The following is a 16,175-nucleotide window of genomic DNA, read 5'->3' as shown; positions in this document are numbered from 1 at the left end:
GATAGTTCTGTCTTGTACTGATTGCAGTGATGTTTCATATTTGTGAACACATCAACCAACTAGGGGTATTTCTGGCTTGTACTCATTGCAGTGATGTTTCATATTTGTGAACACATCATCCAACTAGGGGTATTTCTGTCTTGTACTCATTGCAGTGATGTTTCATATTTGTGAACACATCAACCAACTAGGGGTATTTCTGGCTTGTACTCATTACAGTGGTGTTTCATATTTGTGAACACATCAACCAACTAGGGGTATTTCTGTCTTGTACTCACTGCAGTGATGTTTCATATTTGTGAACACATCAACCAACTTGGGATATTTCTGTCTTGTACTCATTGCAGTGATGTTTCATATTTGTGAACACATCAACCAACTAGGGGTATTTCTGTCTTGTACTCATTGCAGTGATGTTTCATATTTGTGAACACATCAACGAACTAGGGGTATTTCTGTCTTGTACTCATTGCAGTGATGTTTCATATTTGTGAACACATCAACCAACTAGGGGTATTTCTGTCTTGTACTCATTGCAGTGATGTTTCATATTTGTGAACACATCAACCAACTAGGGGTATTTCTGTCTTGTACTCATTACAGTGATGTTTCATATTTGTGAACACATCAACCAACTAGGGATATTTCTGTCTTGTACTCATTGCAGTGATGTTTCATATTTGTGAACACATCAACCAACTAAGGGTATTTCTGTCTTGTACTCATTGCAGTGGTGTTTCATATTTGTGAACACATCAACCAACTACGGGTATTTCTGTCTTGTACTCATTGCAGTGATGTTTCATATTTGTGAACACATCAACCAACTACGGGTATTTCTGTCTTGTACTCATTGCAGTGATGTTTCATATTTGTGAACACATCAACCAACTACGGGTATTTCTGTCTTGTACTCATTGCAGTGATGTTTCTTATTTGTGAACACATCAACCAACTACGGGTATTTCTGTCTTGTACTCATTGCAGTGATGTTTCATATTTGTGAACACAGTAACCAACTAGGGATATTTCTGTCTTGTACTCATTGCAGTGATGTTTCATATTTGTGAACACATCAACCAACTAGAGGTATTTCTGTCTTGTACTCATTGCAGTGATGTTTCATATTTGTGAACACATCAACCAACTAGGGGTATTTCTGTCTTGTACTCATTGCAGTGATGTTTCATATTTGTGAACACATCAACCAACTAGGGATATTTCTGTCTTGTACTCATTGCAGTGATGTTTCATATTTATGAACACATCAACCAACTAGAGGTATTTCTGTCTTGTACTCATTACTGTGATGTTTCATATTTGTGAACACATCAACCAACTAGGGGTATTTCTGTCTTGTACTCATTGCAGTGATGTTTCATATTTGTGAACACATCAACCAACTAGGGGTATTTCTGTCTTGTACTCATTGCAGTGATGTTTCATATTTGTGAACACATCAACCAACTAGGGATATTTCTGTCTTGTACTCATTGCAGTGATGTTTCATATTTATGAACACATCAACCAACTAGAGGTATTTCTGGTTTGTACTCATTACTGTGATGTTTCATATTTGTGAACACATCAACCAACTAGGGGTATTTCTGTCTTGTACTCATTGCAGTGATGTTTCATATTTGTGAACACATCAACCAACTAGGGGTATTTCTGTCTTGTACTCATTGCAGTGATGTTTCATATTTGTGAACACATCATCCAACTAGGGGTATTTCTGTCTTGTACTCATTGCAGTGATGTTTCATATTTGTGAACACATCAACCAACTAGGGATAGTTCTGTCTTGTACTGATTGCAGTGATGTTTCATATTTGTGAACACATCAACCAACTAGGGGTATTTCTGGCTTGTACTCATTGCAGTGATGTTTCATATTTGTGAACACATCATCCAACTAGGGGTATTTCTGTCTTGTACTCATTGCAGTGATGTTTCATATTTGTGAACACATCAACCAACTAGGGGTATTTCTGGCTTGTACTCATTACAGTGGTGTTTCATATTTGTGAACACATCAACCAACTAGGGGTATTTCTGTCTTGTACTCATTGCAGTGATGTTTCATATTTGTGAACACATCAACCAACTTGGGATATTTCTGTCTTGTACTCATTGCAGTGATGTTTCATATTTGTGAACACATCAACCAACTAGGGGTATTTCTGTCTTGTACTCATTGCAGTGATGTTTCATATTTGTGAACACATCAACCAACTAGGGGTATTTCTGTCTTGTACTCATTGCAGTGATGTTTCATATTTGTGAACACATCAACCAACTAGGGGTATTTCTGTCTTGTACTCATTGCAGTGGTGTTTCATATTTGTGAACACATCAACCAACTAGGGGTATTTCTGTCTTGTACTCATTGCAGTGATGTTTCATATTTGTGAACACATCAAAGAACTAGGGGTATTTCTGTCTTGTACTCATTGCAGTGATGTTTCATATTTGTGAACACATCAACCAACTAGGGGTATTTCTGTCTTGTACTCATTACAGTGATGTTTCATATTTGTGAACACATCAACCAACTAGGGATATTTCTGTCTTGTACTCATTGCAGTGATGTTTCATATTTGTGAACACATCAACCAACTAGGGGTATTTCTGTCTTGTACTCATTTCAGTGGTGTTTCATATTTGTGAACACATCAACCAACTACGGGTATTTCTGTCTTGTACTCATTGCAGTGATGTTTCATATTTGTGAACACATCAACCAACTACGGGTATTTCTGTCTTGTACTCATTGCAGTGATGTTTCATATTTGTGAACACATCAACCAACTACGGGTATTTCTGTCTTGTACTCATTGCAGTGATGTTTCTTATTTGTGAACACATCAACCAACTACGGGTATTTCTGTCTTGTACTCATTGCAGTGATGTTTCATATTTGTGAACACATCAACCAACTAGGGGTATTTCTGTCTTGTACTCATTGCAGTGATGTTTCATATTTGTGAACACAGTAACCAACTAGGGATATTTCTGTCTTGTACTCATTGCAGTGATGTTTCATATTTGTGAACACATCAACCAACTAGGGGTATTTCTGTCTTGTACTCATTGCAGTGATGTTTCATATTTGTGAACACATCAACCAACTACGGGTATTTCTGTCTTGTACTCATTGCAGTGATGTTTCATATATGTGAACACATCAACCAACTAGGGATATTTCTGTCTTGTACTCATTGCAGTGATGTTTCATATTTGTGAACACATCAACCAACTAGGGGTATTTCTGTCTTGTACTCATTGCAGTGGTGTTTCATTTTTGTGAACACATCAACCAACTAGGGATATTTCTGTCTTGTACTCATTGCAGTGATGTTTCATATTTGTGAACACATCAACCAACTAGGGGTATGTCTGTCTTGTACTCATTGCAGTGATGTTTCATATTTGTGAACACATCAACCAACTAGGGGTATTTCTGTCTTGTACTCATTACAGTGATGTTTCATATTTGTGAACACATCAACCAACTAGTGGTATTTCTGTCTTGTACTCATTGCAGTGATGTTTCATATATGTGAACACATCAACCAACTAGGGATATTTCTGTCTTGTACTCATTGCAGTGGTGTTTCATATTTGTGAACACATCAACCAACTAGGGGTATTTCTGTCTTGTACTCATTGCAGTGATGTTTCATATTTGTGAACACATCAACCAACTAGGGGTATTTCTGTCTTGTACTCATTGCAGTGATGTTTCATATTTGTGAACACATCAACCAACTAGGGGTATTTCTGTCTTGTACTCATTGCAGTGATGTTTCATATTTGTGAACACATCAACCAACTAGGGGTATTTCTGTCTTGTACTCATTGCAGTGGTGTTTCATATTTGTGAACACATCAACCAACTAGGGGTATTTCTGTCTTGTACTCATTGCAGTGATGTTTCATATTTGTGAACACATCAACCAACTAGGGATATTTCTGTCTTGTACTCATTGCAGTGGTGTTTCATATTTGTGAACACATCAACCAACTAGGGGTATTTCTGTCTTGTACTCATTGCAGTGATGTTTCATATTTGTGAACACATCAACCAACTAGGGATATTTCTGTCTTGTACTCATTGCAGTGGTGTTTCATATTTGTGAACACATCAACCAACTAGGGATATTTCTGTCTTGTACTCATTGCAGTGGTGTTTCATATTTGTGAACACATCAACCAACTAGGGGTATTTCTGTCTTGTACTCATTGCAGTGGTGTTTCATATTTGTGAACACATCAACCAACTAGGGATACTTCTGTCTTGTACTCATTGCAGTGATGTTTCATATTTGTGAACACATCAACCAACTAGGGGTATTTCTGTCTTGTACTCATTGCAGTGGTGTTTCATATTTGTGAACTCTTCAACCAACTAGGGGTATTTCTGTCTTGTACTCATTGCAGTGATGTTTCATATTTGTGAACACATCAACCAACTAGGGGTATTTCTGTCTTGTACTCATTGCAGTGATGTTTCATATTTGTGAACACATCAACCAACTAGGGGTATTTCTGTCTTGTACTCATTGCAGTGATGTTTCATATTTGTGAACACATCAACCAACTAGGGGTATTTCTGTCTTGTACTCATTACAGTGGTGTTTCATATTTGTGAACACATCAACCAACTAGGGGTATTTCTGTCTTGTACTCATTGCAGTGATGTTTCATATTTGTGAACACATCAACCAACTAGGGATATTTCTGTCTTGTACTCATTGCAGTGGTGTTTCATATTTGTGAACACATCAACCAACTAGGGGTATTTCTGTCTTGTACTCATTGCAGTGATGTTTCATATTTGTGAACACATCAACCAACTAGGGATATTTCTGTCTTGTACTCATTGCAGTGGTGTTTCATATTTGTGAACACATCAACCAACTAGGGATATTTCTGTCTTGTACTCATTGCAGTGGTGTTTCATATTTGTGAACACATCAACCAACTAGGGGTATTTCTGTCTTGTACTCATTGCAGTGGTGTTTCATATTTGTGAACACATCAACCAAATAGGGATATTTCTGTCTTGTACTCATTGCAGTGATGTTTCATATTTGTGAACACATCAACCAACTAGGGGTATTTCTGTCTTGTACTCATTGCAGTGGTGTTTCATATTTGTGAACACTTCAACCAACTAGGGGTATTTCTGTCTTGTAATCATTGCAGTGATGTTTCATATTTGTGAACACATCAACCAACTAGGGGTATTTCTGTCTTGTACTCATTGCAGTGATGTTTCATATTTGTGAACACATCAACCAACTAGGGGTATTTCTGTCTTGTACTCATTGCAGTGGTGTTTCATATTTGTGAACACATCAACCAACTAGGGGTATTTCTGTCTTGTACTCATTGCAGTGATGTTTCATATATGTGAACACATCAACCAACTAGGGATATTTCTGTCTTGTACTCATTGCAGTGGTGTTTCATATTTGTGAACACATCAACCAACTAGGGGTATTTCTGTCTTGTACTCATTGCAGTGGTGTTTCATATTTGTGAACACATCAACCAACTAGGGGTATTTCTGTCTTGTACTCATTGCAGTGATGTTTCATATATGTGAACACATCAACCAACTAGGGATATTTCTGTCTTGTACTCATTGCAGTGGTGTTTCATATTTGTGAACACATCAACCAACTAGGGGTATTTCTGTCTTGTACTCATTGCAGTGGTGTTTCATATTTGTGAACACATCAACCAACTAGGGGTATTTCTGTCTTGTACTCATTGCAGTGATGTTTCATATATGTGAACACATCAACCAACTAGGGATATTTCTGTCTTGTACTCATTGCAGTGGTGTTTCATATTTGTGAACACATCAACCAACTAGGGGTATTTCTGTCTTGTACTCATTGCAGTGGTGTTTCATATTTGTGAACACATCAACCAAATAGGGATATTTCTGTCTTGTACTCATTGCAGTGATGTTTCATATTTGTGAACACATCAACCAACTAGGGGTATTTCTGTCTTGTACTCATTGCAGTGGTGTTTCATATTTGTGAACACTTCAACCAACTAGGGGTATTTCTGTCTTGTACTCATTGCAGTGATGTTTCATATTTGTGAACACATCAACCAACTAGGGGTATTTCTGTCTTGTACTCATTGCAGTGATGTTTCATATTTGTGAACACATCAACCAACTAGGGGTATTTCTGTCTTGTACTCATTGCAGTGGTGTTTCATATTTGTGAACACATCAACCAACTAGGGGTATTTCTGTCTTGTACTCATTGCAGTGATGTTTCATATATGTGAACACATCCACCAACTAGGGATATTTCTGTCTTGTACTCATTGCAGTGGTGTTTCATATTTGTGAACACATCAACCAACTAGGGGTATTTCTGTCTTGTACTCATTGCAGTGGTGTTTCATATTTGTGAACACATCAACCAACTAGGGGTATTTCTGTCTTGTACTCATTGCAGTGATGTTTCATATATGTGAACACATCAACCAACTAGGGATATTTCTGTCTTGTACTCATTGCAGTGGTGTTTCATATTTGTGAACACATCAACCAACTAGGGGTATTTCTGTCTTGTACTCATTGCAGTGATGTTTCATATTTGTGAACACATCAACCAACTAGGGGTATTTCTGTCTTGTACTCATTGCAGTGATGTTTCATATTTGTGAACACATCAACCAACTAGGGGTATTTCTGTCTTGTACTCATTGCAGTGGTGTTTCATATTTGTGAACACATCAACCAACTAGGGGTATTTCTGTCTTGTACTCATTGCAGTGATGTTTCATATATGTGAACACATCAACCAACTAGGGGTATTTCTGTCTTGTACTCATTGCAGTGGTGTTTCATATTTGTGAACACATCAACCAACTAGGGATATTTCTGTCTTGTACTCATTGCAGTGATGTTTCATATTTGTGAACACATCAACCAACTAGGGATATTTCTGTCTTGTACTCATTGCAGTGGTGTTTCATATTTGTGAACACATCAACCAACTAGGGGTATTTCTGTCTTGTACTCATTGCAGTGATGTTTCATATTTGTGAACACATCAACCAACTAGGGATATTTCTGTCTTGTACTCATTGCAGTGGTGTTTCATATTTGTGAACACATCAACCAACTAGGGATATTTCTGTCTTGTACTCATTGCAGTGGTGTTTCATATTTGTGAACACATCAACCAACTAGGGGTATTTCTGTCTTGTACTCATTGCAGTGGTGTTTCATATTTGTGAACACATCAACCAACTAGGGATATTTCTGTCTTGTACTCATTGCAGTGATGTTTCATATATGTGAACACATCAACCGACTAGGGGTATTTCTGTCTTGTACTCATTGCAGTGATGTTTCATATTTGTGAACACATCAACCAACTAGGGGTATTTCTGTCTTGTACTCATTGCAGTGATGTTTCTTATTTGTGAACACATCAACCAACTTGGGGTTTTTCTGTCTTGTACTCATTGCAGTGATGTTTCTTATTTGTGAACACATCAACCAACTAGGGGTATTTCTGTCTTGTACTCATTGCAGTGATGTTTCATATTTGTGAACACATCAACCAACTACGGGTATTTCTGTCTTGTACTCATTGCAGTGATGTTTCATATATGTGAACACATCAACCAACTAGGGGTATTTCTGTCTTGTACTCATTGCAGTGATGTTTCATATTTGTGAACACATCAACCAACTAGGGGTATTTCTGTCTTGTACTCATTACAGTGATGTTTCATATTTGTGAACACATCAACCAACTAGGGGTATTTCTGTCTTGTACTCATTGCAGTGATGTTTCTTATTTGTGAACACATCAACCGACTAGGGGTATTTCTGTCTTGTACTCATTGCAGTGATGTTTCATATTTGTGAACACATCAACCAACTAGGGGTATTTCTGTCTTGTACTCATTGCAGTGATGTTTCTTATTTGTGAACACATCAACCAACTAGGGGTATTTCTGTCTTGTACTCATTGCAGTGATGTTTCATATTTGTGAACACATCAACCAACTAGGGGTATTTCTGTCTTGTACTCATTGCAGTGATGTTTCATATTTGTGAACACATCAACCAACTAGGGGTATTTCTGTCTTGTACTCATTGCAGTGATGTTTCATATTTGTGAACACATCAACCAACTATGGGTATTTCTGTCTTGTACTCATTACAGTGATGTTTCATATTTGTGAACACATCAACCAACTAGGGTATTTCTGTCTTGTACTCATTGCAGTGATGTTTCATATTTGTGAACACATCAACCAACTAGGGGTATTTCTGTCTTGTACTCATTGCAGTGATGTTTCATATTTGTGAACACATCAACCAACTAGGGGTATTTCTGTCTTGTACTCATTGCAGTGGTGTTTCATATTTGTGAACACTTCAACCAACTAGGGGTATTTCTGTCTTGTACTCATTGCAGTGATGTTTCTTATTTGTGAACACATCAACCAACTAGGGGTATTTCTGGCTTGTACTCATTGCAGTGATGTTTCTTATTTGTGAACACATCAACCAACTAGGGATATTTCTGTCTTGTACTCATTGCAGTGATGTTTCATATTTGTGAACACATCAACCAACTAGGGGTATTTCTGTCTTGTACTCATTGCAGTGATGTTTCATATTTGTGAACACATCAACCAACTAGGGGTATTTCTGTCTTGTACTCATTGCAGTGGTCTTTCATATTTGTGAACACATCAACCAACTAGGGGTATTTCTGTCTTGTACTCATTACAGTGATGTTTCATATTTGTGAACACATCAACCAACTAGGGGTATTTCTGTCTTGTACTCATTGCAGTGATGTTTCATATTTGTGAACACATCAACCAACTAGGGGTATTTCTGTCTTGTACTCATTGCAGTGATGTTTCATATTTGTGAACACATCAACCAACTAGGGGTATTTCTGTCTTGTACTCATTGCAGTGATGTTTCATATTTGTGAACACATCAACCGACTAGGGGTATTTCTGTCTTGTACTCATTGCAGTGATGTTTCATATTTGTGAACACATCAACCAACTAGGGATATTTCTGTCTTGTACTCATTGCAGTGATGTTTCATATTTGTGAACACATCAACCAACTAGGGGTATTTCTGGCTTGTACTCATTGCAGTGATGTTTCTTATTTGTGAACACATCAACCATCTAGGGATATTTCTGTCTTGTACTCATTGCAGTGATGTTTCATATTTGTGAACACATCAACCAACTAGGGGTATTTCTGTCTTGTACTCATTGCAGTGATGTTTCATATTTGTGAACACATCAACCAACTAGGGGTATTTCTGTCTTGTACTCATTGCAGTGGTGTTTCATATTTGTGAACACATCAACCAACTAGGGGTATTTCTGTCTTGTACTCATTACAGTGATGTTTCATATTTGTGAACACATCAACCAACTAGGGGTATTTCTGTCTTGTACTCATTGCAGTGATGTTTCATATTTGTGAACACATCAACCAACTAGGGGTATTTCTGTCTTGTACTCATTGCAGTGATGTTTCATATTTGTGAACACATCAACCAACTAGGGGTATTTCTGTCTTGTACTCATTGCAGTGATGTTTCATATTTGTGAACACATCAACCGACTAGGGGTATTTCTGTCTTGTACTCATTGCAGTGATGTTTCATATTTGTGAACACATCAACCAACTAGGGATATTTCTGTCTTGTACTCATTGCAGTGATGTTTCATATTTGTGAACACATCAACCAACTAGGGGTATTTCTGTCTTGTACTCATTGCAGTGATGTTTCATATTTGTGAACACATCAACCAACTAGGGGTATTTCTGTCTTGTACTCATTGCAGTGGTGTTTCATATTTGTGAACACATCAACCAACTAGGGGTATTTCTGTTTTGTACTCATTGCAGTGATGTTTCATATTTGTGAACACATCAACCAACTAGGGGTATTTCTGGCTTGTACTCATTGCAGTGATGTTTCATATTTGTGAACACATCAACCAACTAGGGGTATTTCTGTCTTGTACTCATTGCAGTGATGTATCATATTTGTGAACACATCAACCAACTAGGGTTATTTCTGTCTTGTACTCATTGCAGTGATGTTTCATATTTGTGAACACATCAACCAACTTGGGATATTTCTGTCTTGTACTCATTGCAGTGATGTTTCATATTTGTGAACACATCAACCAACTAGGGGTATTTCTGTTTTGTACTCATTGCAGTGATGTTTCATATTTGTGAACACATCAACCAACTAGGGGTATTTCTGGCTTGTACTCATTGCAGTGATGTTTCATATTTGTGAACACATCAACCAACTAGGGGTATTTCTGTCTTGTACTCATTGCAGTGATGTATCATATTTGTGAACACATCAACCAACTAGGGGTATTTCTGTCTTGTACTCATTGCAGTGATGTATCATATTTGTGAACACATCAACCAACTAGGGGTATTTCTGTCTTGTACTCATTGCAGTGATGTTTCATATTTGTGAACACATCAACCAACTAGGGATATTTCTGTCTTGTACTCATTGCAGTGATGTTTCATATTTGTGAACACATCAACCAACTAGGGGTATTTCTGTCTTGTACTCATTGCAGTGATGTTTCATATTTGTGAACACATCAACCAACTAGGGGTATTTCTGTCTTGTACTCATTGCAGTGATGTTTCATATTTGTGAACACATCAACCATCTAGGGGTATTTCTGTCTTGTACTCATTGCAGTGATGTTTCATATTTGTGAACACATCAACCAACCAGGGGTATTTCTGTCTTGTACTCATTGCAGTGATGTTTCATATTTGTGAACACATCAACCAACTAGGGGTATTTCTGTCTTGTACTCATTGCAGTGATGTTTCATATTTGTGAACACATCAACCAACTAGGGGTATTTCTGTCTTGTACTCATTGCAGTGATGTTTCTTATTTGTGAACACATGAACCAACTAGGGGTATTTCTGTCTTGTACTCATTGCAGTGATGTTTCATATTTGTGAACACATCAACCAACTAGGGATATTTCTGTCTTGTACTCATTGCAGTGATGTTTCATATTTGTGAACACATCAACCAACTAGGGGTATTTCTGTCTTGTACTCATTGCAGCGATGTTTCATATTTGTGAACACATTTTCATTGTCCTTTCATTGAACCGTGTAAATGTTGGTGAAGATCTGCATCATATTTTAGTGCATCCACATCACGTGACATTGATTGACAGCAGTTATTTATTCAAGCTTACCAGTTTGTGTTGTTTACCTTTATTCAGTAAAATCTCAACTTTCACATTATTTATTGTCATAAATTAATACATATAATCACTGCTGTGGTCTTCTTAGTCACATACATCTACTTTGGTATGACATAATTGATCTAAAGAAAATACTATTTTCCCGAGGCTTGACTTGCAAGGAAATGATCCCTATTGTTTAGAAGTATAACACATCTGTCAGTGATAACCAGGCAAGTGAAACACTTATTGGTGAACACACCACATCGTCATCAGCATCGTTTGTGTGTTTTCAGTCACAATCCATAATTGCTGCTTGATTTGTAGGATACACCAGAATTCCTGTATCCTGCTGCAGCTGGGAATGTTACCCATCATTTATCAAAGCTAGAGAAAGAAGGCAATGTGGGTGAGTCGGTATATATACATGAAATACTTTCAAAAAATGTAATTTTCATTTTTACCTTGTTTGTATCATTATAAAAGAAAAGTAAGGTATATGAGGGGAAAATTCTTAATTGTTGTTGTCGTTGTTAACCCCATCATAAAACTTTTTCTTTTAGTTACAGTAACTCAGAAAGTTTTTATTTGATCATCTTCAAATTTGGGATCTCATCAATCGATATGAAATATCAACCAATTTCAATTCATTTTCAGCATGATAAACAATGATGCATTCGTGGTTGATGTCACATTCAATCAATTTTATTAGTTTTCATTGGATGCCAATGCACAATGGAAATGGAATTCTGTGATTTTGCAAAACATTTTTTGTCTCTCATTCAATTATTACTGATGTATAATAATATCAATGAAATATGCATTCAGGCAGTATGGTGTCATATTGGCCTCTGCTATGTGTTGATGATACAGTTGTTGTACTGCATTTGTGCATATTTTGTGGCATTTTTGTGATAACCACATACATTTATTAAAATATGATTATTGATTGTATCTTTTTTTCAATTGACAGTTAAATTTGGTGAGGAAGGGGAAGCATGGAAGTTATCAAGCAGCAAGCTGTAATTGCAAATTGACTCAATAATGGTGTCTAAATAAGTTGATGACAACAGACAAATTCTGTGACAAATAATGTAATGTACTTACTCTACATTGTCATTACGTATTCTGTTAATTTTATGTTGTATTTTAAAATAAGAAATATATCAATTTTTGGGACATTCTGGATGTACTGATGTTTTAATACTTATATAAAGTCCCATTGCGGATTATTTACAATTTATATTAGTAATGTTTTTGACTCCCATGTGCGAAGCACAAAATGGGAGTCTTTGCAGTTAGTGTGTCTGTATGTGTGTATGTGTGTGTGTGTGTATGTGTGTATGTGTGTCCGACTGTTCCACTGCTATCTCAAGAACCATACATCGGTTTTTGATGAAACTTGGTGCATAGATGCTCTGGGCCAATGCGCAGATTTGATTAGGTTTTGGTAAAAATCCATGCTCGTTAATTACCTAATTTGCATGATAATTAGCTAATTTTTAGCTGTTCTATGACTGTTCCACTGATATCTAAAGAACCACTCATTGGATTTTGATGAAACTTGGTACATAGATGCTCTGAACATATGCGCAGATTTGATTAATTTTTGGTAAAAATCCGTGCATATTAATTACCTAATTTGCATGATAATTAGCTATTTTTTAGTGGTTCCATGACTGTTCCACTGATATCTAAACAACCACTCATTGGATTTTGATGAAACTTGGTACATAGATGCTCTGAACTATTGCTAGGTTTTGATTAGTTTTTGGTAATAATCCGTGGATACTAATTACCTAATTTGCATAATGATTAGTCAATTTTCAGTTTTTCCACTGATATCTCAAGTACTAATCATCACATTTCAATGAAACTTGGTACATAGATGTCATACGACACTGCACAGACCTGATAGTTTTTATGGTAATATCAGTACATATTAATTACCTAATTTGCATAATTAATTAATTTTCAGCATTTGATATAAGTAGTTAGCATTACATTTCAAGGAAACTTGGTACTTACATACTCAAGGACTATGCAGAGATTGATTGTTTTCGATAAATATTTGTGCATATTAATCACCTAATTTGCATAATTAGTTAATTTTCAGCTTTTCCACGGGTATCTCAAGTACTAATCATCGCACTTCAATGAAACTTGGTACATAGATCCTTTAGGACTATGCAGAGACCTGATTAGTTTTAGGGTAAATAATTGTGCATATTAATTACCTAATTTGCATAATTAATTTTCAGCTTTTCTACTGATATCTAAAGTACTAATCATCACATTTCAATGAATCTAGAATTATGCAGACCCAATTAGTTTCCGGTAAATATTTGTGCATATTAATCACCTAATTTGCATAATTAACCAACTTTCACACTGATATCTCAGGTACTATACATCACATATCAATGAATGTACATGGATGCTGTAGGACAATAGACAGACCTGAATAATTGTGGGTTAAAATCTGTACATATTAATTACCTAATTTGCATAATTAACCAATTTTAAGCTTTCACACTGATATCTAAAGTACCGTAAAAACTCCAAAATTTCGACCGGTTTTAAATGATTGGTGTTAGAAATGTGACGTGTTTTTAGAGTCAAATTTAAGGTGCATTTTCGGACGGCCGAATTTTTCAGAATAGAAATCAGCAAATGAAAAAATGGGGATGATAGACAGTGTGCTTCATTAGTTTTTAAAAAATGCAATGTCCGTCAATTGACGTAAACTTCCTCATGTTTCATGGTAAAAGCAAAGGTCGTGGCCGAGTTGTAACTCAAAATCTAAACAAAGTCATCAATCAGTGAGTATTATGACAAGCAAAACAAAACATCAAGACGCGGAGAAGAGGTCAGCACAAAACTAATAGGTCAAAAGACAAAGCTGTCTCGCACTACCTAGGAAAACTTGCGAATGTTCGAAGTACAGGTACCCATTGGACAAAAGATACATGGAAGTTTAGCAAACTATCTCCCCGACCCAGTGCAATGTATCCGGTTAGAATCAAAGCTCACGTGTCCCTTATTTGAGGGACCAAATTCTGCCGTAAATTCGCCCTTGGATTAAAAAATAAAATGGGATTTAAGAAAATAAAATGGGACTTTTAAGGTGTATTTTGGCGTCATTTTTCGGACATTTCAATCAATCCTGCCGGCTAAAATAGAGTAAGTTTTACCGTAGTCATTGACGTCTGTCTATTCAAGAGTACACGTGTATGATTTTTATCGTGACTAGCGTGAGCGGGTAAGCTTCCTTTCGAGAATGAGCTGTTATCACTGTGAACAATGTTAAATTATTCTTCAGATGCCCAGTTTATTTTTTAAAAACAACTAATTTTTTTATTTAAAAAAAATCATGCCGTTTTCGCATCAAAATCCAAGCCAAAATATCGTACTACAACATCAATCTCTTCCGCATTGCGTTCAATAACATTAACATATTTAAATAAGCTATGGTAATTTGAACACGTTGGCATCATCCAGCTTTTTGATTGGTTAATTAGCGATTTGACCTATTTGACCTAAGAGAACATGGCGGATATCCTACAGCATCAAACGTTTATACGAGACCGGAATCATTCGCTTACGATGAAACTAAGTTGACTTTTATTTGTATTTCATAACCATTCAACAAATTTATTTTGTGTACATTATTATAATCACTACTGTGTACAGTAATAATCAACAATTCAGAAACGCAGCATGCCAAGATTTTTGTGTTCGTTTTTATTTGAAACTTCGTTTATTTAGAATATATTTTCGTTACCAATAAAATAAAAATCTCTCAGTCAATCAGAAACCCGGATTCATGCCTTCGAGGAAGGTCCCGTTTGAACGCTCACATCGGTTTTTTTTTCGTTTGGGGGAAAACTAAAACTGGTCGCAATTTTCGAATAAGAATGAGTCGGCAATTTTTAGTGGAGTCGAAAATTTGGAGGTAAATAAAACACCGAAACCCGGCAAATAAATAGGCGGTCGAATTTTTAGAGGGGTCAAAACTTTTGGAGTTTTCACGGTACTAATTATTCCATTTCAATGAAACTTAGTACAAAGATGCTCTAGGACAATGTACAAACCTAATTAGTTTGGGGTAAAAATCTGTTCATATTAATTCCCTAATAAGCATAATAATTCATAATTTTTTGGTTCTAATCACATTTCAATTAAACTTGGAGACATAGATTTTCTGTTACATTGCGCAGACCTCATTAGTTTTACACTCAAATCTGGTCATATTAATTTTCTGATTTGCATAATTAGTTTTCAGCTAAGTAATTTCGAATTATATTTAATGTGTCTCCAATACTCTCAGCACATGGGAGTTCTTTCTAAGCTTTCTTTGATTTGATTTAGTTTTTAGCACTGCTGTCATCAAAGATTTTAAAATGAAGCTGTTCATATAGGTGATTGTCTGTCAACGATTCCATTTTCGAGAGGATATAGTTTTTGGTGAATATTTTTGTCATTTTTAGTAAAAAATGACTTTTTGAAAACTGCCTACCCTATTGATTTGATCCTTATGTAAATGTTGGATGTATCTTGGTCAGATTTCTTCATTTTATGATGATATCATTAATTATCAATAACTGAATAAAAAGGAAAATAAAGTGAACAATTGTCACAATACAAATAACGTTACTAAACTCTCAACAGTAGTAAAAACAAAATTAACTCATGAATACTTTCAGTGAGGGAAATAACGGCTCAATAACAGGCATGATGATGAAAACGATGGTAATAAATTGGAAACATATAGATTGTTTAAAACAAACTATACATTTGAAAAATACCTGTCTGAAATATGTGATTTTAATTTGTGTAAAATGCTATCAAACTGTCGTCACAATCTGGAAATTGAATTAGAAATGAGA

At 36.0% G+C, this 16,175-nt stretch overlaps 1 protein-coding gene across 1 annotated transcript in view; it reads left to right on the top strand.

Annotated features, from left to right (window-relative positions):
- The window catches only part of LOC102806954 (endoribonuclease LACTB2-like), an 86,327-nt gene extending 73,798 nt beyond the window's left edge, over nt 1-12,529 (top strand). Inside the window, exons 6-7 of the mRNA XM_085507740.1 lie at nt 11,614-11,695; nt 12,260-12,529. Coding sequence (XP_085363866.1) covers nt 11,614-11,695; nt 12,260-12,312 — 135 coding nt within the window. The 3' untranslated portion in view covers nt 12,313-12,529. The remainder of the gene's footprint in view (nt 1-11,613; nt 11,696-12,259) is intronic.
- Nucleotides 12,530-16,175: the final 3,646 nt, after the last annotated feature.

This window comes from Saccoglossus kowalevskii, chromosome 14 (assembly GCF_978046115.1).
Source record: "Saccoglossus kowalevskii chromosome 14, keSacKowa6.1, whole genome shotgun sequence".
Classification (NCBI taxonomy): domain Eukaryota; kingdom Metazoa; phylum Hemichordata; class Enteropneusta; family Harrimaniidae; genus Saccoglossus; species Saccoglossus kowalevskii.
The sequence above is the reverse complement of the archived record's forward strand: the minus strand, read 5'-3'. Positions and strand labels throughout refer to the sequence as shown.